This window comes from Ailuropoda melanoleuca, chromosome 2 (assembly GCF_002007445.2).
Source record: "Ailuropoda melanoleuca isolate Jingjing chromosome 2, ASM200744v2, whole genome shotgun sequence".
Lineage (NCBI taxonomy): Eukaryota > Metazoa > Chordata > Mammalia > Carnivora > Ursidae > Ailuropoda > Ailuropoda melanoleuca.
The window spans coordinates 4,017,616-4,042,920 of record NC_048219.1 but is presented as its reverse complement, the minus strand read 5'-3'; the positions used below and the strand labels follow the sequence as shown (position 1 = coordinate 4,042,920).

At 47.8% G+C, this 25,305-nt stretch overlaps 1 protein-coding gene across 8 annotated transcripts; it reads left to right on the top strand.

The window, feature by feature from the left end:
• The first annotated feature begins 1,494 nt into the window (after nucleotides 1-1,494).
• CNR2 (cannabinoid receptor 2) lies at nucleotides 1,495-24,852 on the top strand. Of its 8 annotated transcripts, none has more exons than XM_034646481.1 (5): nucleotides 1,495-1,650; nucleotides 15,081-15,204; nucleotides 15,424-15,639; nucleotides 17,748-18,515; nucleotides 21,430-24,852. In XM_034646481.1, the coding sequence occupies exon 5, from the start codon at nucleotides 21,475-21,477 to the stop codon at nucleotides 22,555-22,557; it is 1,083 nt and encodes a 360-aa protein (XP_034502372.1). In that variant the 5' UTR covers nucleotides 1,495-1,650; nucleotides 15,081-15,204; nucleotides 15,424-15,639; nucleotides 17,748-18,515; nucleotides 21,430-21,474; the 3' UTR covers nucleotides 22,558-24,852. The 8 variants fall into 8 exon arrangements, with proteins under 8 accessions (XP_034502372.1, XP_034502369.1, XP_019658196.1 ...); XM_034646478.1 differs by having other exon boundaries at nucleotides 17,657-18,515; XM_034646484.1 differs by lacking the exon at nucleotides 17,748-18,515 and adding an exon at nucleotides 6,091-6,193 and having other exon boundaries at nucleotides 1,496-1,650.
• Nucleotides 24,853-25,305: the final 453 nt, after the last annotated feature.

The following is a 25,305-nucleotide window of genomic DNA, read 5'->3' as shown; positions in this document are numbered from 1 at the left end:
ATTCGTGCATCGGTCATGCGTTCAGCCTGCCACGGCCCACTGCGGGCGACCAGTGGACCCCGCTGTGGACCCTGGGCCGCACACGGCGGCATGTTTTCCGGCATTTTCGGCTTCCACTCCCCGGATGTCAGTAGAACCATCCCAGCTGTGCCGTCATCAGACGTTGCCGGATGTCCCGTCCGTGTAAGGTTGCCAGGGAAAATATAGAACGCCCAGTTAAATTTCAATTTTGGAGAAACAACAAATAATTGTTTAGGTTGTGTATGTCGGATATTGTCATCCCGTAGTTTTACTTGATGAATCTGGCAGCTCTATCTCGGGGGGCAAAATCTCCCTTCCGGAGAACCACCACGGGCCCAGATCCGACCCTTGGGGTCTGGGATGAGGGGGCAGGAAGTAAAGAGATCTGACGGAATAATCAAATGCCATTCACCAGGGAGGGCGGGAACTTTATCATACTCATCTCTGTACCCCTAGGAAGAAGTAGTCTCATTTTGTTTATCTGATAAGCCCTAAAACAGACTCCTACCTATGGAGGGCTATACTGAGGGTTGCTGGAGGGAAGGGGGGGGTTAAATGGGCGATGGGTAGTCAGGAGGGCACTTGTGATGAGCACTGGGTGTTGTAAGTGGTGGATCATTAAATCCTACATCTGAAACTAACATTACACTGTATGTTAACTAACTGGAATTTAAATAAAAACTTGAAACAATAAATAAATATTTATTCTGTCTGATAACAGGTCTGAAAACACTTTTATCTGTACCAGGTACCTGTGTGTTTATGCCCAAGACTGGGCATTAGGGACACAGTCTCTGCCTTCAGGGAGCCCGTGGTCTAGCAAGTATAAATGAAAAATGGGGTTGGTTTTGACCCAATTGGCATTTTTAAAAGATTTCACTTTGTGGTCAACACTCTAAAATTGGAAGCCATTACATAAAAGTCAGGATTTCTATTCTCTCTTGGAAAATGGGGCACATGTTCCAAATGCTTGGGATAGCTGGCACTTGGGTCTGAATTCCCATGCAGCAAGTCCTGGCTGTCGCTGAGAGGTGCCAGTTGCCTTTGACCCAGTCATGTGTCCCCGTCCCCCCACAGTCCCCCCACTCTCTGTGGCCCATACCAGCTCTCTTCCCCCATTTCTGCTATCTGGCAGGTGCCTATAGGCATTGGATTTCAAAGCTCCGATCTGTTAGGCGGGAGGGATTGGACTGGAATGTCCTTTTAGGTGACCTGTGTAAGGCTGATACAGTACCTCCATTTTGCAGATGAAGAAACTAAGGTTTAGGAAGATTAAGTGAATTGCTCAAGGTCATAAGAGCTACGATGGAGTAGAGCCCAAGTCCCTTGACTTCAAGGCCTATCCCTATGCCCCACCCTGGCCACAGTTCCCTGTGAGAAATAGCTCAATTACAGGGACAAGCAAGCAGGCTGTGGCACTGGGGACCCGGAGGGGAAGTGGTGACAGGGACGGAAGGCCAGACCTCCTCATGCTCACTCATCTGTGAGAAAGAGTAAAAGCGAGAGAAAGCTGATTTGGGGTGGCTGTTGAACAGGAGCTCTGACTGGGACCCAGGGCCAGCTCCTGGACCCACAACCACGAGGACCCCCAGCACCCAGCTGGGTCAGGGAGCTCAGCCACAGACCACCGTGAGTAGCTTTCTGTTGTTGCTTTATTTGGGGCCCCTTCCTCATTTCAGAAAACCTGTGTTGTGTGAAACCTGTGTTCCTACTTTACCCCTTCCCCCCGGGGATATAAGAAGCTGGGGGGCCTGTCTGGGGCCAGGAAACCGATACCATGGGAGGAGGACTCCTAAGGTGTGTGAGGACCACTCACCAGAGGACTCGGGGCTGGTGTGGGCCTCACCCTTGGACAGGACCACGAGTCAGCACTCACAGAAGGAGACCGTCGCCGACATGCAGACAGCCTGACCGGGGCGGCTCAGCAGTGTTAGCCCCACGCTAGACCCAGGAGGCCAGGGGTCAGCTCCGTGGAGGTTCCACTCAGCAGGCCAGTGGTGTTTACGGGTGTGCCCTGCGCCAGTACCCAGGTGACTCTCAGCACTGGTGACTCCATGGCCTTAGGAAAATCAGCCCCCCTCCTTCCCATTCAGCTCCCTCTTCTGAGAACTTTGGGCCCAAGACCAGCACGCATGGGCCTGTGGGGAGGGCTGGCTGAGTGATGCTGGCGCCAGATGGGTACCTGGGCTCAGCAGATGCCTACGGCGGACCTCTGACCGTCACACCGTCTGCTGTGGAGTGGAGATAAGGACGATGAGGCTGCAGGCTGCTGTTCCCTTTAATGGGAGGTAGATAGACACCTTGAGGACACAGAGGCCAGGACTGAGGCAGAGGGGGGGCTCGAGAGGAATTTGAGTAGGCCCTGGGAGGCAGCACCCCAGCGACCCTGGCCCCAGCATCAATTTCGACCAGTGAACCACATCCTTTACCTTTTGGCAGTTTAAGACCAGGTGGTTAAGGTGGGCAAAATGGTAGCATGGCTCAGCTGAGCAGAGCCCTCCAGGGCATCTCCTCTCTTCCCTCCTCATCTTGTTGCTTCTGTTACTCTTACCCTGTGCTCTCAGATGTACACAGAATGTTCTTTTATTCATTCTTATTAAAGCACGTTCAGGAGGACTCAGAGCTCTCGCCCTTCTGGGCTGGTGAGAGATGGGGTCTCCATGTAGTGAGCTTTCTCACTTTCCTGCATGGCATATCGAATCCTAGGGGCTCATAGAGAGCACAGACCAAGGGGGGGCACCTGGCCTTCATGCCACCCTGGCTCCTCCTATGATGGATGCCCATCGTCCAAAGGGGTTTGATTCCCTGAAGTCCAGCCCTGTCCACTTCCCTTGCATGCCTGGAGTCCAGATTTTTTTGCCAAGATTTGAAACCACTGTGCCTTGGGTGTAACCTCAGGGTTGGGTTACTACCTGGTAACTTCACCCAGAGGCCCCCACCATCTCCCCAAGGCAGCAGAACCCAGGATGTCCACACTCAAGGGAACCGTGACCCTGGGGCCATCTGTCCTGTGTCCTTTGCTTTGGATGACAGATGTAGGCTCTTCTCCCCACCCACCTGGGATCCCGGCTTCACCTTCTCACTGAACTCAGGTTTTCACAAAGAACAGAAAAAAAGGGCTGTCTTCAGACAGGTTCTCCTTTCTACTCAACCCCTGCAAAACGTCCCTGGGCCAGGGGACACCAAGGCTGCTCTTTGAAGGGAGACAGGCAGCCGTATCTTACAGAGAAGGAAAAATCAAGGCTCAGGGGCAGTGGTGACTCATTCAAGGTCACCCACCCAAGGAAGAGTGCAGCCAGTGTCCAGTCCAGCTCTGTGGACTCCAAAACTTGTGCTATCAATCACGGGATCCTGTGGAAAACCCAAGCCCCCTCACCAAAGTGTCAAGTGGTCTTGGACGGGTCCCATCACCTTTCTTTTTCTTTTAGATTTTATTTATTTACTTGAGAGAAAGAGGGAGAGAGCACAAGCAGGATGAGGGGCAGAGCGAGAAGCAAACTCCCCATTGAGCAGGAAGCCCAATGTGGGGCTCGATCCCAAGACCCTGGGATCATGACCTGAGCTGAAGGCAGACGCTTAACCGACTGAGCCACCCAGGCGCCCCTCACATCACTTTTCTAACCCGGAGTTTCTCCAACTCCAAAAATGAAGCAAAACATGCCCAATCTGCCTCAAAGGGAAGCTCATTTGTTTTCTTAAGTTCACGTTTATGGAGCATTCGTTACGTGCCCGAGCTCCGTTAGCACTGCTGCCTTCTCTTGTCTGGTGCTCACAACAGCCCTGACAGAGACACACCGTCACCACCCACATCTGAAAGGTGAGAAACTGAAGCTCACACGGGATTAAGACCTTGCCCAAGGTCACATAGCTGGCGGTAAATGGCAAAGCCAAGAGTCAAACCCAGCGCTGTCTGAAGGCAAAGCAGGCTGTGCTGCGGTGAGAGCCCTCTGGGAACGCGGGCGTGGAGAGCTCCTCGAAAGTGCTCTGGTACGACGCAGCCTCGAGGAAGCATCAGCCCTCTTCCAGCTGAGCTCAGAAAAGAATTTAAGACCGTTACTCCCTCTTCCCTCCTTCTCCTCTGGAGAGATAGGGTCTACAGAGCATGGGGTGTATCTTGCCCCACCCCCATACAGTGAAGACCCCAAATGCCAAGGAAAGAAAAGGACAGACCAATGGGGTAGACCAGGATGGGAGGAGCCCTCCTCGCCCTCCCCCATCATTAAAGCCAAGCGAGGGAAGGAAGGCTGCTGGGATCTCATCCAAATCTGGAGAATGTTGGCGAGACCTCTGGGTAGAAATGGGTTGGGTTGGGCATCCTATAGGCTTTGCTGCTTCTCTTCTCCCCCACCTGCTCCTACCCCTATAGAGGAGGCCCCCAATCTTCGGCTCACACTGTGAATCAGAGGCAGCCCCTCCCACCACAGCTCCCCCCTCCCCTCTGCCCTTCTCTCCCTGGGGGGTTGGGGCCACCCTAGATTTCCTCTGAGAACCACAGCTGCATTCATGGTGTTGCCTCTGCTGGACAGTGAATCCGTCCTCTGTGTGTCTCCGTGGATCTGTCTGGGTCCTGGGGGAATCTGACAGAGCTGAAAGCAGGGGATGGGAGCCTGCTGAGAACCAGGAGGGGGGTGCTAGGTATTTCTCATACCTTCTCCAAGAGCTCACATGAGTCCTATCTTAATAGTACCCACTGGCAGATGAGATCACCAAGGCTCAGTCACAGCAGGTTAATGGCAGAGACAAGACTCAAGCCCAGGTCTGTGTTTTCACTACTTTCCACCAGCTTTGCCCAACAGGAAGGGAGGTGTTCCAGAAGGTTCACACCATTAGAGGATCATGGAGCTTAGTTCCATTTTTTCTAAAGTAGTGAATAATTATTTTTCTATTTAAAAGATATTTTTCTCAGGGTGAGAGCTTCTTAGGATAAACAGAAGAATCAAAAGCAGAAGTTAGTGGTGATCAAACAAATGATGATCTAATTCCTCCCAACCAAGATGTTTATCATTTGGCCGCTGGAGTGGCTTTCGCTGATATTTAGTTTTACGTTGGTCTTATTTTTCATTGTTTATTATTTAATTTATACCCTTAATGAGCCAGTGATTAAAGGCAGGATGCAAAAGGAATTCTGATGTCAGAAACACAAGGAAATAAGGAAAAGAAAGATACCTCCCCTGCAAATTTGCCTCGAGATTCATAAGTCATGTTTATCTGATCATATTTCTTCCATAGCTTATCAGGGAAATTCTTGCACTTCCCAAAATTTCAAGGAGTGTTAAAAAGAGAACATAGTATGTGCTCTTTTCTTCGCCTATGTCGGGCATAAAGGTGGTCTACACCTGCAGGGCCCATGCAGAGAGATGCTTGCCAACAGGGACCTGAGATCTATTTTCTCTTGCACATGACAAACGTGAAGATTCTTCTAAAATGGTACAAATTGGCTTTTTAAGCATTAAATGCCAGAATTTAAGCCCTCCGGTCCTGAAAGTGATTTCCCTTCTCTTGTGACATCTCAGCCTATTTTAATGTCATTTGGTCCCGCAATAAAGCATGTTCACCAACCAACCAGGCATTCTCTTCGGTCATGAATATAAAGTAAATCTAGTTCCGGTGCCACCTGGAAAGTGAGGAGAAGTCAGAATTTATCTTTATGCATCATGCATGTAATTTAAATGGTTTAAAATAAATGTAAGGGAAAATTTCGAACTGATACGCTTATTGAAAATAGCACACTTGACTTAAAATCACTTCCTTCTTCATGGGCCATACAAAATCATGAAATGGCCCAACTGATTCCCACTGGGGCTTCTAACATGATATATTACTGTGAAACAGTTCCTGAGTCAGAAGAGATTGGAGACATTCCAGTCCAACCCCCTCGTTATGTTTTATTTTACTCTTTCCGTTTTGGGCACGATCCTCAGAGAGCCTGGCACGTAGACAATAAACATGATGGTTAACATTTATTGAGGGTAAATTAAGTGCCAGCCAGGCACTATTACATGCCACCTTCCCCATTTACTCCTCACAACAGCCCTGAGTGGAGGTACTTTCATTATCCCCATTTTACAGATGAAGACACTGAGCCTCAGGGACCCCAAAGACCATGGATCTAATAAGAGGCAAAATTGGAACTCACAACTGTGACTTGGGGCTGCCTCTTAAACCTCTGTCTGTAAGTTCCTTTTTTTTTTTTTTTTTTTAGATTTTATTTTTTTTATTTGAGAGAGAGAGAATGAGCAAGGGAGGGGCCGGGGACAGGGACAAGCCGACTCCTCGCTGAGCTTGGAGCTGGACAGTGGGTTTGATCCCAGGACCCCGAGATCAGGGCCTGAGAAGTCAGACACTTAACCAACTGAGCCACCCAGGCGCCCCTGTAAGTTTCCTTCTTAGTCTCAGTTGATCCTTATCTGTTTATCACCTCTCTTTACAGAAGCAGGAGATGGAAAGCCAGGTCTCCTTGCAAGGTAGTGCACCAAGGGAATCTGTACACTGGGTCTGATCCCAAATCCCAGGCCAGAAATGGTCACGTGCTTTGCCCTTCACTGCCCCAGACCCCAAAGCAAACATGCAGAAGGGCACGTTCGTTCGCCCTGTCACAGAGCGGGAGGCGGAGCGTGTGTGAGCGTCACCTCCCCAGATGTCTGGCTCATCTCTGGCTTTTCCTCATCTCTCCATGGCCTGACGGCCCACACCAGGTTTAATTCCTTCATCAGCCCGCATCCTGCTGTCCCTGTGACCTCTAGCCACTTTGTCACCACACAGACGTGAGTGCCCTCAAGCCTGTAAATCAGCCCCTTGGCTGGTCCCAGTTTACTCAATTATAAAATGGGGGTGCTACCAGTGTCCTGGTTGGCTTGTCATGCAGAATATATGAGTTAATATGTCGAGTGCACACAATGGTGTGCGGCATACAGTATACAACAGTGCTCATTGAGTGTTACTTCCTATTATTGTCGTGCTCACCACTGTGTTTCAAGAACTGGCCTGCACAGCTCTGTCACCCCACCACTCCGACTGTTGCTGGGAGAACCAGCCTGAGAAGTCCTCGTCATGATTCAAATACCTCTCTGTCCCCGGTTATAAGGCCTTGTTTGCCCTACAGAGAGCACTCCACGTTCAGAAGGGGTGACCAGCCACTTCCAGGTGTGATTCTAACAATGTTCCCTAACTGGGGCACCTGAGTGGCTGAGTGGGTTAAGCGTCTGCCTTTGGCTCAGGTCCTGATCCCAGAGATCCAGCCGCGCACCTGACTCCCTGCTCAACAGGGAGTCTGCTTGTCCCTCTGCCCCTCCTTACCCCCACTTGGGCTCTCTTTATCTCTCTCTGAAATAAATGAAATCTTTAAAAAAAATGCTCCCTAACACGCCTTCCCACTCCCACCTCCCCCACCCAACACACACACACACACACACACACACACACACGTGCACCGTTCCCAATGACCGATGACCAAGCTCTCACCTGTAGCAAGCTACCCTCAGGGTCAGGGAGATCCATGTGCTGTGATCAGCCGTTTAGACTTTACTGTGACTGCGTCTTCAAAATTTTCTGTAGACGGTTTTCTTTGAAAGAGAGGTAGAGGCCTTTATTTTTTTTAAGATTTTATTTATTTATTTGACAGAGAGAGACAGCCAGCGAGAGAGGGAACACAAGCAGGGGGAGTGGGAGAGGAAGAAGCAGGCTCCTAGCAGAGGAGCCCGATGTGGGCCTCGATCCCAGAAAGCCGGGATCACGCCCTGAGCCAAAGGCAGACGCTTAACAACTGCGCCACCCAGGTGCCCCAGAGGCCTTTTAATTCCTATTATAAACAGAGAGTCGGAGTGACATGCCCTGAATCACAGGGGAGCTCCCTGTTGGGACAGAAGTAAGACACATGTCATCAGACAGCCTGAGACCCTGAACCCTGGGCTCTGGCAAAGCGGGAAACAGGGGACCTTATGCTACTCACAGAATTTCAAGGAGCCCCCCAGCAAGGATAGAGGTCCCCAGGCGGAAGCTGTAGGAGTGAGCTGAGCAACCGGGAGCAGAAGGTCTGATGATTATGGACCAGAGCCTGGATTTGAGTTGGGCTCTGCCCTTTTGTATGAGCTCAGGCAAGACACTTCAACTCTACGTGCATCTGTCTCCTTGTCTGCAAAACAGAGGCAATGATGACAGTACCGCCCTCCCTCGCTTACCGTGAGGGTTAGCTGACTTTGCCTGCGAAGTCATGCTTGGCACAGCAAGCTGTTGGGGTTAAGGTTCAGTCTCCCACGATCCCACCCTCATCCTCACGTTTACAGCGGGGCAGTGAGGCTCTGAAAGGCTTGTCCTAAGTTCTCTTGCCATAGATCCTTTGTGAATCACTTCTGAAATGCTAAGCCAGGCATGCCCTGCTTGCTGGTATGCACTCCATGAGCCTTCCTTCCCTCTATAAAGAGATCTGTTGCGTCCCCTTTGAAAATCTTGAAGAAGGTCACCCTCCTTAAGGATTTTCACAAGTATCAGAGAGAAGTCCTTCCACCAATTCTTTCGGCAAATATTTATTGAGAAGCTCCAATGTGCCAGGCAGTGTTCCAGGCACTTGAGAGACGGCGGAGGACAAAACGCACGATGAGCACCTGCTCTCTTGGAGCTGAGATTCCACTGCCCTCGGCAGCTCTCACGTGGTGCTGGACGCCCTGTTTGGAGAAAACAGTCCAAAGAGGAAAAGAGAAAAGGAGAGCAGAGAGATTGTTGCCCAAAGCCTGGGAAAGATGCCCCTCCCTCCAGGTGGGCCTGCCTTCTGAGCACAGGGTCTCTCACCAGCATAGGAGCCTAGGTCCGAGGTCTGCCTCTGCCGCCTGCAAGCTGTGCGACCTTGGGCAAATCTGTCTAGCTGAGCCTCGACTTCCTCATCCTAAAACAGGGAAAGGGGTCCCTGGGTGGCTCAACTGATTAAGCATCTGACTCCTGATTTTGGCTCAGATCATGATCTCTGGGTCGTGAGATCGAGCCCCGCATCAGGCTCTGTGCTGGCCATGGAGCTTGCTTAAGATCCTCTCCCTCCCTCTGCCCCCCCCACCTCTCCCTCTCAAAAAAAAGCAGTGGGGGGGGGATAAGACAATCTATCCACAAGTGCAATGTACAGGATAAAGGAGACAACACAGGTAAAAAGCCTCTGCCAGTGCCTGCCACAAAGGAAGTACCAAAGGACAGTGACAAATTCATTTTCTTCACCTACTTTAACCACAATGACATATGGCAACAGGCTGAATGCAGAAGCAGAGATGAGAATCCAGCTGTCAGACAATGAAGAGGTTCCCACCAAAGAAATTCTCATTAAAAATATGTTATTTCTATTCACATGTAATAGGTTCATTCAACATATTTTTTAAGTTTTCAGTTTTATTTTCTAATACAGTAAATAGGAAAGGATGTAACCTACCTCAACGAGAGCCCTTTAGGGTCTGGGTAACTTTTAGGAGGGTGAAGGGGTGCTGACAGCACACAGTTTGAGAACTGCTGCTCCAGGCTTTCCAGAGTGGGCTTTCTCACACCAGCTCGTCTGCGACCTAACAACACCCCCTGTTGGAAGGACCCTCGAGGTGTCATCAGAAACCCATTGGTGGTGCAGACGAGCACACCAAGAAGAGGACAGCTTTGCCTGGGGTTACCCAGCCATCAGTTCCACCCCACACTGGAACCAGAATCCTGTCTCCTTGGCCCAGGGCTCTTGTCCACACTGCAGGCTGACAGGTGCCAATTTCTTCAGCCCAGGCTGGTTAATAATCCATCAGACTCCCCGGCACATTCTCAGCTTCCTGTTCACTCACCTGCAAACATCCTGAATGGAAACAGGACTTTCTCCCTCTGCTCTCCTAACACCTCCTGCCTCTCGACCTTTCTCCTTGACCCCCCGCCACCAGCCCAGGGGCATGACAGAGAGGATGTTGTCACCCTCATTCGGTGCCAATTAGCAAAGAACTTGGGGAAGTGAGGAGAAAGCTGTAAGATGCATGCATATTTTATACGCATTGTCTCTATAGTGTATATTACAGATATATGTCATCTGCCATCAATGGAGGGCTCACTGTGGGCCAGACACTGTATTAAGCAGGATGCTATCTCAATGAATTCTTGTGCCTCACCACCACCGATGACGGATGCACTATTCATTATTCCCATTTTACAGATGAGGAAACTGAGGAAAACAAGTGAATAAAGTAGTGACTCCCTCTGAGGGCACAGAGCTAACACTCGGCTATGCCAGGACTGGAAGTCAGGTCTGTCCAACTCCAAAGCCCAAGAGCCTGACTGGCAAATCCTTGGGGGTGAGGAGATCAGGACTTCACCAGGTTGGTGGGGAGAAGACTAAAATCTAGACCCGCTACTGTGGCACGGGAGGCATTACTGAGTGAAATTGGTCAGAAGAGGAAAAAGCCTGGGTGGCACAGCGGTTAAGCGTCTGCCTTAGGCTCAGGGCATGATTCCGGCGTTCTGGGATCGAGTCCCACATCAGGCTCCTCCGCTAGGAGCCTGCTTCTTCCTCTCCCACTCCCCCTGCTTGTGTTCCCTCTCTCGCTGGCTGTCTCTATCTCTGTCGAATAAATAAAATCTTTAAAAAAAAAAAAGAGGAAAAAGCCAGAAAGAGAATTGGTGTGATTTGGCCCTGGGGTTAAGATTGCCTGCATCCATCATTAGGGCAATTGCCCTGGGTTGGGTCATGCCTTCAGTCCTGTCCCTTTACCAACCTGACTTTGTCATAGCACAAGGGCTCAAGTCCTAACTTTGCCTGTCACTTGCTGTGAATTTTGGGTGATGTGCCTTCCCTGAACCTGTTTGCTCAAGAAAGGCTACCTGCCTCCGAAAACAGTCATGAGGCCTCCCCCACTGTGCAAACTGTCAAATATGATATGGGCATTATTAGTTCATTCTCTAAAAGGGAAGTTGCTGGGGTACAAGGTAGCTGAAAAAAGGAAGAAGATATTTGAAAAGACTCAACAAAACTGTGCTGTGGGGAGATTTCAGATTCGTTCGTTGATTACCGAGAATTAAAGAGCGTAGAGCCACAGGGTGGACCATCGGCCTTCAAAGGAGTGAACGAGAGTGCAGGTTCCCCGGGGCCCCCAGCAAGTTTCTTAAATCTCTGGACCACGATTTCCTCATGTGTAAAATATGTAAAATAATTATACCAGGTTTGCAGGGTTGTTTTGAGGTTTAAATGTGATGGTGTGTGGAGAGCACTAGTCCAATGCCAAGCCCCATCATTACCCTCCGATCGTCTTTTCAGGTGGCAGTACTGGGGAGAGGGAGAGGAAGGGTCTTCTCCATAGAACCGACTGGTGCCAGAGCCAGGCTCCAACCCTGAGCATTTGATTCCTAGCTTGGGATCCTTTTCTTTCCACCACATCTCACACAAATACACCACAGCTCACGTAGGCTCGCACCCTACTGCTTGGTTGTTTTAAATCATTATTTAATCTGCACATCAAGAATGGGGATAATAATAGTTTACCCAGGCACCCATGAAGAAACTGAAGCTCAGAGAGTTTGAGAACTTGCCCTCAGGTCACACAGCCCACCCACGGCGGGGCTGGGATGTGAAGCCTGCAATGTTTCGTTCCAAAGCCTTGGCCCTTAAGCTTTGCTACAGGGGAAAGAGCCCTCAGGCACCGTTTAGCTTAATGACTCCCAGGAGGGAGGCTGGAGATGATACAGACACAAGAGGAAGGAAGGTCCAGGGAGGATGACTTTCCAGACAGCAGGCAGTGGCTCCACAGACTCCTGGGTGGGAGCGATGAACGGTGAGTGGACTGCAGACTTGGGACGAAGTCTTCCAGCCCCACAGGACAGACTCATGGGGAGTGAGTTTCTTTGCCAACCACTAGATGCCTTAATGACGATCCTTTGTGCCAATTCTATAAATTACAAATTCTTTCCTTAAAGGACTGGAGGTGGCCTGTATTATGAATTAGGGCAGTGGAAATAAAAGCAACACATTAGAAACCACTAAAAAAAAAAAAAAAGAAAAAGAAGAAGAAGAAATGAATCAGGAACCAACCTTGAATGACCCAGGACAACAGGCTTGTATCGGATTTAGTTCTGAGCTTCCTGGCAGCTGAGGGAAAAGAAAACACAGAGCCTCTCTGAAGAAGCCTGCTTTTTTCCCAATGGACATTTGGGAAATGTCCATTCATTCATTCATTTATTCATTTATTCAATAAGTTGATTTTAAAATATCTATGTGCCTACTTTATGACAGGCCCTGGGCTCAAGTGCTGGAAATCCCAGGAGAAACGTATTAAAGAAACCAGTCTTGGGGGGCACCTGGGGGGCTCAGTCAGTTAAGCGTCTGCCTTCAGCTCAGGTCATGGTCCCAGGACCCTGAGATCAAGCCCCAGGTTGAGCTCCCTACTCAGAGGGGGGTCTGCTTCTCCCTCTGTCGCTCCCCCGCTTGTGCTCACTCTCTCTCTCTGTCAAATAAATACATCTCTAAAAAATCTTTTAAAAAGAAAGAAAGGAAAGAAGGGAGGGAGGGAGGGAGGGAAGGAAGGCAGGAAGGAGAGGAAAGGAGGAAGGAAAGAAGAAAGAAAGAGAGAGAAAGAAAGAAGAAAGAAAGAAGAAAGAAAAAGAAAGAAAGAGAAAGAAGAGAGAAAGAAAAGAAAGAAAGAAAGAAAGAAGAAGAAGAAAGAAAGAAGAAAGAAAGAAAGAAAGAAAGAAAGAAAGAAAGAAAGAAAGAGAAAGAAGGAAGGAAGGAAGGAGAAAGGAAGGAAGGAAGAAATAGGTCTGGGCATCCCTTTGCATCTCTCCCCTAGGATAATTTCCATATTTTAACTTGCATCAGTAAACTTCTGGGACTTACACCGCAGGAGAGATTTAATTTCCTCCACCCGCATGCTGTCCCCCCTCCCCTCGGGTGACGACCATAGTCCATAGTTGTCTGTTTTCAAGGTCAAGAGCCTGGACATTGCCAACCTTTTAGTTCACTCTCTGCTTTAGACCTGCTGTTCGTGATTCTCATCTCTTTCCAGAATTCTGGCTCCTGGGTAAACAGTGCTATGGTGAGAAGCTCTCGGTGAGGCTCAGGTTGAGAGGGACTGGGACCAATGGCCAATGTCCGTCATGGCTTGGGAACAGGGAGTGGTGACTCGGGGACCATCTAATTGTCTGGCTTCTCGGGGCTGACCGCCACCTCCATAAGGGCTGCTTAGCTTAGCTTGGAACCCCTCATTAAAAGAACTTTGTTTCAGTGAGAGGGAGACTAGAATACAAAGATATCATCAATCCCTGACCCAGATTCTACTCTCAAAACTAGAAGCTCACAGTCCAGGAAGCAAGATGAGACACATATTATTGACACAAAGAAGAGAAGGTAGGTAGACAGTGATCCATGCAGCAGAACTCAATGAGTTTCATCCACCTGGAGGGGTTGGGGGAAATCCAGAGAAGGCTTCCTGAAGAAGGTGGCCTTGATATAGGACCTGAAAAAAATAGATAAGATTTGGGCAAAGGACAATAGCCTACAGTCCAAAACTCTAGAGAACTTCCTTGCAACTTGCAGCCAAGTGCTATCAAGCACGGAGGGGAACTGGGAGAAGAAATGTGGAAGGAAGTCCCCATGATTCCCTTCCTACAGCGGAACACAGCACCAAGAGCCCAGCCTGCTGGGAAGCAGGTCAAGAAGTTCATGCAGGTCCAACAGGTTTTTATTTTTATTTATTTTTTTAAGTTTTATTTATTTAAGTAATCTCTACACCTGATGTGGGGCTCAAACTCACCAGCCCGAGATCAAGAGTCAAACGCTGCTCCGACTGAACCAGCCAGGAGCCTCCAAACAGGTTTTTTAAAAATGTGATGGCTTGGCCTTCATGGTGGTAAAGTGTCAGCTGAGAATAAATGGAGAGCTTTCTATCTGCCTCAGCTCTCGGGTGAAGGTCAGACAAGACTCAAGCACAGAATCCTGTAAAATCCTATAAATTCACGTAACTGAGTCCCTTCCTGCCTTTCACTGGGCATGTGCTGGGAGCCAGGCACAGTGCCACGAATTTAGTAAACTTCTGTTACTTAATCTGCACAACAATGTGATACGGTGGTATTTCTCCCAGTTTACAGAGGAATGAGACAGAGGCCCAGAGAGGTGAAGTAGTTTGCCCAAGGTCACACAGCCCATAAAGTAGGGAGCTGGATTCAAATCCAGAGAGATCCGGTTGCAAAACCTGCAACACTGGGATTCAACGTGGTGAATACCCAGGAGGAGAACTAAGAAATCACCCAGTCTACCCACCTGCTTTGAAGATGAGGAAAGAGGGGCACCTGGGTGGCTCAGTCAGTTAAGCATCTGCCTTCAGGTCAGGTCATGAACCCGGGGTCCCGGGATCGAGCCCTGCATCAGGCTCCCTGCTCAGTGAGGAGCCTGCTTCTCCCTCTCCCTCTGCCTTCCACTCCCCCTGCTTGTGCTCTCTCACTCTCTCTCTCTGTCAAATAAATAAATAAAATCTTAAAAATAAATAAATAAGAAAAGACAGACCCAGAAAGGAGAAGCGAGCTACCCAAAGACACTCAGTAGCAGAACAGGAACTGGAATCCACCCCCTCCCCCAACTCCCAGTCAGAAAAAAATGATGGCTCTTGGCCTCTAATCTCAGCTTTTCACTGCAGGTGTAGTGGCCCCAGAGAGTCGCGTTCTTTTCCCCTCACAGGTTGTCCCTGGCTTTAAACACGGGAATGCAGGGCCAGCTGTTACTAGGGCATTCATTTTCACTTCACACTTTCAGTTCAGGTAGGAACCCCCCAGGGGCAACCCCCTCCCCCCCACCCCCTCACTTGCGGGTTCTCTTCCCACGCACTCAGCATCAGGCCGCAGGCTGCGGGAGCCTCTTCCCCTCGGAGATGCTGTCTGAGCAAAGCATGTCAGGTAGTTCTGGGGCTCTGGCATTGTTCTTAGGGGGGATGGCACTCGGTTGGCGGTTTGGTTCTCTTTTAATCGTCCTTTTGTACAGAGTCAGGTCCCGCAATGGTTTTGTGTGCCTCTGTGCCTCTTTCTGTTTGGAACTCCCCCGACGCAGGGATAAAAAATATGAACCCTTTCCCCTGCCAAAGGTACAGACGTCAAGTCTTAACGCACACCTGGGAAGGAATGAGACCCCATCCCAGCTGACCCAGTGAAAAAGCCACGGTAGAGGCCAGCCGCCAATCGGTTTTTCCGAGGAGGAGAACGGGACAGGTATTGTCATTGTCATTTCACATGTGAGAAAAGGGGCTCAGAAAGTCGAAGGGTCTTGCCCAGAGTCACATGACCAGCCATGGCAGAGGGTGGGAACTAGTGGCCCTGCAGAGCCTCCCTCCATGCGGGGCACTCAGACATGTCCTGGCCCTGGAAGGAGGCCCGTCTGTCTAGGAGTCCGACACGCTGATTCCAGAAGGTATTTCTATCTTCCCACAGGGAAACCAGGCAGGGAGCTGGGTTTCCTGTTGCTCTGTGCATCCTGTTGCTGTCGGATGTTGTCTCATTAGGCCCCCCATCCAAAGGCCTGCATTTCCTGCCCTTACCTAATTTGGACAATACCGCAGGTCGGTGGCCACCCCAGACCTGGGTGAAACTCAACATGCCGGCAGCCCCCACGCTGGCGTCCCTCTTCTAGACTGGACTCTGCACGGGGTAAGCCATTCTTGGATGGGAGGGGTCTGTTTTCTAAGGGAAATATGGGGAGGGGGGAGTTTGGCTGGGGCAGCGGGGTGCAGGGAGGAAGCTTCCAGTAGTGGCAGGGTGGGGACATGGGAACTGAGAAAGCCTTGCACTGTCTGTCACTCATTCGTGACCAGGGCTGAGAATGAAGGTGCCCCATTTCGGGTCTCAGCTCAGGTGTGACTTTGGCAACATTCAGCAATTGCTCTCTGTCTCAGGCAAACACCCCTTCTCAGCTTCTGTGGGCAGGGTCATCTCTGTGCCTACAGAACAAGGGTCCCGTCTTGTGATTTGGGGGGTGTGAACTCTAGTCCCAGCTCCGCTGCTGTTTTGTTGGGTGACCTCAGGAGATTGCATCTTGGACTGTTTTCTTGATGCTAAAAGGATGGAGCTGGATTGGATGAAAGGTTTCAATCTGTTCTTCGGACGGCCTTGAAGAGAGGGCATAGGCGATAAAAACTCAGATTTTACCTGACTTAGGAATAGGGGTACCACCAATTGTAAAAATCGTTCTGCTTTCTTTTTTTTTTTTTTAAGATTTTATTTATTCGACAGAGATAGAGACAGCCAGCGAGAGAGGGAACACAAGCAGGGGGAGTGGGAGAGGAAGAAGCAGGCTCATAGCGGGAGGAGCCTGATGTGGGGCTCGATCCCATAACGCCGGGATCACGCCCTGAGCCGAAGGCAGACGCTTAACTGCTGTGCCATCCAGGCACCCCTGCTTTCTTAAAAATTGTTTAAAACCCTGGATTAGAATAAGGGCTGCCATTGATTGAGCTCTCGGGATGTGCCAGGCATATTATTCTTAACAACCTCACGGAGTAGGTGAATTATCCCCATTTGAAGATGCTCAGAATAATAATAATAGTAATAATAATAATAACTTCCAGGTATTATATTAATTTACTTAAATCCTTGCAAAACCCATCTTACAGAGGAGAAATGGGAAACCCAAGGCATTGGGTATCTTGAACAAGACACCCGGCTGGAATTTCAAGCTACAGGATGTGCTGCCCTCCCCCCTCACACTGTTACTGGGAGTCCACTCCATCTGAGGCAGCCCCTTTCCATCCAAATGGGGTTCATTCATTAGGGAGTTATTGAGCACCTACTGTGTGTAGGCATTGTGCAAGGCACTGAGGACCCAGAAATAATGAAGTCTCAGTCTCTGATCTTGACCAGTGGTTTAATATCTCTGAGCCTGCTTTATCCATGAAATAAGAATACTCACGATTTTTATTTTATTTATTTATTTTTAGATTTTATTTATTTAGAGAGAGAGAGTGAGCACAAGTTGGGGGGGTAGGGCAGAGAGAGAGAGGGAGAGAGAGAATCCCAAGCAGACTCCCCACTGAGCATGAAGCCCAATCCGGGGCTCCATCCAGGACCACAAGATCATGATCTGAGCTGAAATTGAAAGTCAGTGGCTCAACCCACAGAACCACCCAGGTGCCCCTTATTTTATTTCTTTAAGTGAGCTCTGTACTGAGCTCTGTACTGACTGAGACAGCCAGGCGCCCCAATACTTAAAATTTTTATAGTATGAAGTTATGTGGATTACATTAGATAGTGGCTCTGGAAATCATTTTATAGAATTTAAATTCCATACAAATGTTGGTTAGTTCCATTATTAATCTGGTTGGAGAAAAGCCTAGTGTGGCACCGGTTACAATCTAAGCAGAGTAGGCCTAGGAGCTTCCTGTGTGACGGGGCATCAGGGAAGTCTTCACGGGCTGAAAGATGAGTCCAGAAGGAAGGTCAGCCCGAGAAAAGAACCCTGGGGCGAAAGTGCGGGCAAAGGTGCAAGAAAGTAGAACTATCTGGTAAATGGCGGGGCATCCAGTGGAGCAAGGGAGATGGGCGGGGCTTCCGGCAGAGGTTGCTGAGCTGAGCAGGATGGCTGGGCCTGGCTGTCCGGGGGTAGTACACTGCGTTGGCGTGGGCTAGCGCTGTCCCCGTGAACACAACGGGAGATACCTGTCATTTACAGTTCTAGATGCCACGTTAAAAATGAATGAATGAATGAATGAATGAATGAATGAATAAGAAGGAACAAGAGAATGAAATGAACACTCCTGTAGCTGTCTTCAGTCACGCGTGTCAGGATCCCTCGGGAGCACATTCCCAGGAGCGGAGCTGCTGCATCCAAGGGCGGCGGCACGTGGACCACACCAGATTTTGCTGAACTGCTCTCCCAAATGGTTGTGCCGATTTACCTCCCTCCCCTGGCGGTGCTGACCGATCCTCGTTGGTCCACGCCTTCTCCAACGCTCTACCATCAGGTTGCATTTTTTACCAATCTGATGGAAGTGGAGCTTGCATTTCTGTGGTTGCTACTGAGGCTAGACGTCCTTTCAAAGGATCATCGACCATTTCTCTTTCATGCCGTTATCATTCTTCTGTGTGGGTTCTCTTTTTTCTTCAGAAATCTAAGGTGAGGTTTGCCTGTTTTATTATCTTTTCAAAACGCTGGCTTCAGTCTTTCCAGTTCTTTCTAGTCTCCATTGCTTTCCTATGTCATTAATTCCTGATCTTATTATTTCTGTCTTCTGCCTCCTTTGTATTTATGCTGTTGTTGTTTTTCTAATTTTGTGATGTTTAGCACGTTGGTCTTTTTTCTTTTCTAATATGAGCACGAAGGGCTATACATTTCCTTTTCGGTGCTGCTCGGACACTTCCCACAGATTTTAATGTTACAATTCTAAGTATTTCCTAATTCTCTTTCGGATTCTTTGACCCAAGAATTATTCCGGAGTGTGTTTTTAAAGCTTCGTACTTACGAAGTTTGTTTGTTACATTGTTTAAGTTCTTGATTTTTTTAACAAACTGCACTGTGGTCAGAGAACAAGGTTTGTATGTTACGGATTATTTTAAATCTGTTGAAATATACTTTTTACCCAAGACTTAGTCAGTTTTGATAAATGTCCACATTTGCTTGAAAACAATGTGTATTCTCCAAGTTCTATATACGACTATTTAACCCAGGCTGTTAATTGCATGTTCAAATCTTATACATTCTATTAATGAGTACATTGTCTGCTTAAATTATCAGCTTCTGAGAAAAAAATGCTAGAATCATTCACTATTCAATTTCATTTCACTTCAAGTCCAAAAATATTTATTGAGTACCTGTTATGTATCAGATAGTATTCTAAAACCTTATATAAGAGGACAAAATAGTTCCGTGACCTCATGGAACTTAAATTCTAGTGGAACAGACAGACAACGGACAATAAAATATAATAAATAGGTAAGTTATGTAGGGTAAAGTACATGTTAGAAGGTGATAAGTGATATGCGGGTGGGGAAATGTAGAGCAGAATGAGGGAGATCAGAAAAGCAGGAGGGTGGGGTGAATTACTGTATTAGAGAGTAGGAAAGATGTCATTGAAAAGGTAAAACTTGAGCCAAGACTTGAAAAGGTGAGAGCCTGAGTCAAGCATATATCTAGGGAAAGAATGCTTGGGCAGAGGGAACAGCCAGTGCAAAACCCCTGTGACAAGGGGGTTGGACCCATCAGGCAGCCAATGTGGCTAAAGCTGGTTGACCAAAGAAAGCATGATAATTAGGCAGATCAGAGAGGTAATAGGGCCAGAACACATAAAGCCTTCTAGGCCACTGTAAGTATTTGTTTGGCTTTTACATTGAATGGAATGGGCCCTACACAGGGTTTTGGACAAAGGAGTAGCATGATCTGACGTATTTTAAAGAGATCCTCTAACTGTTGTGTTGTAATTAGACTAAAGATGGGTCTGGTTAAAAGCAGGGAGCTCAGTTAGTAAGCTATCAAAGTCAACCAGGTAAGAGACGATGCTTGATTTTTAAAAGCCTAAGATAGTCTAAATAAAGCTTCAACTCCACCTCTTTCTTGGCTTATGTTACTGTCATTCACAATTCTACTTCCATTTTGTTTCTATACCCTCCAAATCAGTCATTAGCCTTATTATTATTGCTTTATACAGACAGTTATTCTCATTTACTCATACATTTAGAAACTGATTTGTTCACAATTCCTTCTTGCCTTTCTGTTCTTCCCTCTATGAAGAATTTCCTTCTGCTGATGACATACCCTTTAGCTGCTCCTTCAGGAAAGGTCTGTTCGTCGACAACTCTACTGGTATTTCTTTAGTTTGAGTTATAGTTTAGTTCCCTCCCCCCTTCTTCTGGCTTCTGTTGTTGCTGTTGGAAAATCTGCTTTGAAGTTTCATTATGATTCATTTGCTGGTATTGTGTCCTTTCCCTCTGATTGCTTCTAATTTTTTTCTCTTTGTCTTTGGTGTTCTGAAGTTTTATTATGATATATGTGAATGTGGAATTAGTTTGTGTTTAAAATTCTGCTTGTAGGGGTGCCTGGGTGTCTCAGTTGGTTAAGCGTCTGCCTTTGACCCAGATCATGATCCTGGGGTCATGGAATCAAGCCCTGCGTCAAGCTCCCTGCTCAGCGGCGACCCTGCCTCTCCCTCTCTCTGTCCCTCTCCCCTGTTTATGTTCTCTCTCTCTCAAGTAAATAAATACAATCTTTAAAAAAATAAAATAAAATTCTGCTTGTAGTTCACTGTGATTTCTGAATCTAAGGAGAATTCTGGACAATTCTCCACTCTCAGCCCACCCTCTATGGCCTCCCCAGTGCCCACCCCCACTTCTATTTTTCCCTTCTGAAATTCCAGTTAGATATATTTTAGGACTTTTCATTCAATCCTTAACCTCTCTTTTATCTGTCCCATCTCTTTGTCTCTTTGTGCTGCATTTTGATAAATCTCTTCAGATCTACCTTCTGGATCAGTGCTTTCCAACTAATCTGTTCTGTTCTTTCACCTACCATTAAGTGTTCTTTTTTCAAAGACTTTATTTTTCACTGCCAGAAATTCTACTTGGTTCTTTTTCAAATCTGCCTAGCCAGTCTCCCATTATGTACTCATGGTTTTGATTCCTTATTGCTTAATTATATTAAACATAGTCCCAAGAATGACATGAAGTCCTTGAAAGCCTCATTCTACTGTCTGACATTTCTGCGAACTCTTGTTCACATGTCCTTATACCTTTTGTTATTTTGCGTTGGGAGCTCAAATTCCATGGGCCCCTTCCTGTGGGAAACTTGTGTGACCTGGCTAGAAAGTATATTCCTCTGGAGAAATTTCAATTTTGCTTTCTAACAGTGTCTAATGATGTCCCATACAATATTTGGATGTTCTGGTTTGGTGTTTCTCAATATTTAGAACATACTTATACCAAAAAAAATTAATTATCTGACATTCAGATTTATCTGGATTCTTATATTTTATCTGGCAACACTCCTGGTGTGAAGCCAAAGTCTCATCTTCGTTGTTAAAACTTAAGCATCTTATCAAACGGGCAAACAAAACAAAACAGAACAGAATACCAATGGAAAAATCCCCTCCATCTCAGCATTCTGGATTCTATTTTTTCTTGGTTTTGATTTCCTCTTGATTTTTGGCCCTTGGAGATTTCTCTTACTTTCAAAGGGAAGTCTCAGGATTAGTCTTTTTGGAAACAAAAGACTAAAAACCTCACAGGCCACCTCTGCTCCTTGAATTCCCACATACCTCTCCTAAGGCAACCAGTACAGGCCTAGTGACCCACTAAAATGTGGAGAGGGCAAAATATAAAAGAACAAAATATAAATTGCTATTTCAACATACAATTCATCCACACAGGTAAAGGGTTTGTCTCAGCGGTTGATTGTGTGAAGTCATTATTGCGCTAATTGAAAAAGACTCCTTTCTTCTTCTCATTGTACTACAGCAAAGGCTTCTTGGCAAGCCCAGCAGGAGCCAAGGGACCCACCCCATGGAAAGACGCTGGGTGATGGGGGCAGCCAATGGCTGTAAGGATGGCTTGGATTTCAACCCCATGAAAGAGTACATGGTCCTGAACAGCTCCCAAAGGATAGCTATTGCGGTGTTGTGCACCGCCCTCGCCCTGCTAAGTGCCCTGGAGAACCTGGCTGTACTCTACCTGATCCTGTCCTCCCACCGGCTCCGCAGGAAGCCCTCATACCTGTTCATTAGCAGCTTGGCTGTGGCTGACTTCCTGGCCAGTGTGATTTTCGCTTGCAACTTTGTGAATTTCCACGTCTTCCATGGTGTGGATTCCAAGGCTGTCTTCCTGCTGAAGATTGGAAGTGTGACCATGACCTTCACAGCCTCTGTAGGCAGTCTACTGCTGACTGCCATTGACCGCTACCTCTGTCTGTGCTACCCACCTACATACAAAGCCCTACTCACCCGTGGGAGGGCAGTGGCAACCCTGGGCATCATGTGGGTCCTCTCGGCATTGGTCTCCTACCTGCCCCTTATGGGATGGACTTGCTGCCCCAGTCCCTGCTCTGAGCTTTTCCCCCTGATCCCCAATGACTATCTGCTGGGCTGGCTTCTGTTCATTGCCTTCCTCTTCTCTGGCATCATCTACACTTATGGGCATGTCCTCTGGAAGGCCCATCAGCATGTAGCCAGCTTGGCTGAACACCGGGACAGGCAGGTGCCAGGAATGGCACGAATGAGGCTCGATGTGAGGTTGGCCAAGACCCTGGGGGTGGTGCTGGCTGTGCTTTTCATATGCTGGCTCCCGGTACTGGCCCTTATGGTCTACAGCCTGACCACCACCCTAAGTGACCAGGTCAAGAAGGTCTTCGCCTTCTTCTCCTTGCTCTGCCTTGTCAACTCCATGGTCAACCCCATCATCTATGCCTTGCGGAGTGGGGAGATCCGCTCCTCCGCCCATCACTGGCTGGGCCGCTGGAGGAAACATCTGAGGAGACTCAAGCTGGAAGGAAACAAAGAAGTCCCGAGGTCCTCAGTCACTGAGACAGAGGCTGATGTGAAAAGCACCCCATGGCCAGATTCCAGAGGACTAAACTTCTCTGAATACTGATGAGTCCTCTTGCATGATTTTAAACAAGCTGAGTCAGAATCATTTCACTCCCTGGAGGGGAGAGAGCAGCCTTGGCCCTATTGTCTTACTTGAGCCAGGCCCTAGGGGCTTGGACCCTTACCCCTTTTTGCTGATGACTAACGGCACTGACCCTGGCAGGTAGCTTGGCCATGCCTATTTGCACACAGACTGTTGGATAGCTAGGCCATGTGAGGAACGGCAAGGTGGGCGAGAGGCTTGAGAAGGCTCAGTGCACTTTCAGGTTAGGAGAACCTCCCCAACAAGATGGCTTAGTGATTGCATCCTCCAGAGACCACAGGAGCCAGATGGAGCCTTCAGGCTCAGCAATGAGGGACTCAGAGGAAATCTGAGAAGACGAATGGATTATTTTCCTGGGATCTCAAGATGTCAGATGGGATGGCTGGCCAACCCCGTTCTTGCTTGATTGTTGGGACCTCCTTGGTTCTAAGGCTATGAAAGACCCCACTTCTGGTCACCCTTTCCTACTGAGGACCAAAAACTTTGATACAATGAGGATCAAGGATATTGATCCACCTCTTTCATAGGTAATTGACAAGCCTCTAGTTCAGGGAATCTTGTTATTAGGGCAGTGGCCCCAGTTGACACCCTGATAATCTCCACTCACAGCCACTGTGACCTCCTAGGTCCCCGGGGAATACAGGGGAGGCTGGGACTGGTTGACACGGAATTTTCAGAGAATTTTGTGATCCCTCTGAAGTCCTTCCACTGGGAGCAGGCAATGGCCCAGCCTAACTCCAAGAAAAAGGAAGACATTCACTAAGATTTCCTAAACCCCCAAATTGTTCCCCGTTGCCCCTCAGTTCAGCTCCTTTGTCTATTTACAAGACAAGGTGTCCACTCTTCATTTGCTCATGCACCCATCTCACAAATGCGTGCCAGGCCTTGTGCTAGGTCCTGGTTGTGCAACCATAAATGAGACTGGCCCTGTCTAATGTGGGTTACATGCTACATTCTGGTGGGAAGACAGCCACTAAAGAAGATAATTACTGGTGGTACAATGAAGGAAATCATTAAGGTCATGTGATAGGGATTAATTGAGGCAACTTTAGGTAAGCTAGACCTACTATGTGCTCTGGTCATAAATGCCAGCTGGCTTTTATAGTCTTTACTATGTGCCACACACTGGGATAAGTGCTTTCAAATGAAGTATTTTGTTTAGTCTTCACAATAACCTGACCTCAAGAGGGTCTTGGTACCCTCATTTTTTTGATAAGGAAACATTTAAGAGCAAAATCATTTGCCTGTGATCACACTGCTGATATGTACCCAAAGCTGGGGTTTCCAAAGCCTGCCCCCTTTACCACTAACCTCTTGGCCTAGTTCAGTCAAATTCTGCTTGATTAGGAATAATACTTGATTCCTATAACATCAGATTGCTGCGATCTGAACTCAACATTATTTCTTCATTTTATGCCAATATACTTCATTTTCTGTCCAGTATTAATTTCCTATAATAATTTTCGACAAACTGGGGTGCCTGGCTGGCTCAGTTAGTGGAACATGCCACTCTTGATCTTGGGGTTGTGAGTTCGAGCCCCATGTTGGGTGGAGAGATTACTTCAAAATAAAAATCTTTACAAAAATTTATTTTCCACCAAGTGGCTTAAAAGAACAGAAACTTATTCTTTCATGGAAGCTTCTGGAAGCTAGAAGTCCAAAATCAAGGCATCGCCAAGGCCATGCTCCCTCCAAAGGTTCAAGGAGAGTATCCTTCCTTGCTTTCGAGTTTTGGCAGCTCCTGAAGTTCTTTGGCTTGTGGCAACATAACACCAATCTCTGCCTCCATCTTCATATGGCCCTCCTCTCCCCCACTTTATCTCTTGGCATCTTCTTTTAAGGATGTCAATCATTGGATTAAGGCACATTGTAATCCAATATGACCCCATCCTAATTTAACAAATTACATCTACAAAGACTATTTCCAAATAAGGAAACATTGACTGGTTCTGAGTGTACATGAAATTTGGGGGGACATTATTCAACCCAGTACAACTGCCGAAGGACAAAGGCAGCCCCTCAATTACAGCCCATATCATGGACTGTGTTAAGTGGCAGTCACTGGCTAGTCTTCCCCCATGAGATGAGCTCCACGTTCACCTCTTGGTCCCCAGGGGTCCCTGACAATCCAGCATAGAGACTTTTTTTTCTCCCAAATTTTTATTTAAATTCTAGTTAGTTAGCATATAGTGTAATATCGTTTTTGGGAGTAGAATTTAGTGATTCATCATTTACATATAACACCCAGTATTCAACATGACGATTGCCCTCCTTAATACCCATCACCCATTTAGCCCATCCCCCACCCCTTCCCTCCATCAACCCTCATTTTGTTCTCTTTTGTTAAGAGTCTGTTATAGTTTGTTTCCCTCTCACTTTTTTCCCCCTTCCCCTATGTTCATCTGTTTTGTTTCCTAATTCCACATATGAGTGAAATCATACTGTATTTCATATATATACCACATCTTTATCCATTCATCCGTCAATGGACACGGGCTCTTTCCATAATTTGGCTATTGTTGATAACAACATAGTCTTTTTTTTTTTAATTTTTGTGAGAGAGAGAGAACGAGTGGGGTGGGGGGGGCTAAGGGTGGGGAGGGGCAGAGGGAGAAGCAGACTCCCCACTGTGCAGGGAGCCCGATGGAGGACTCAATCGGAGGACTCCAGGATCATGACCTGAGCCCAAGGCAGGCGCTTGACTGAGTG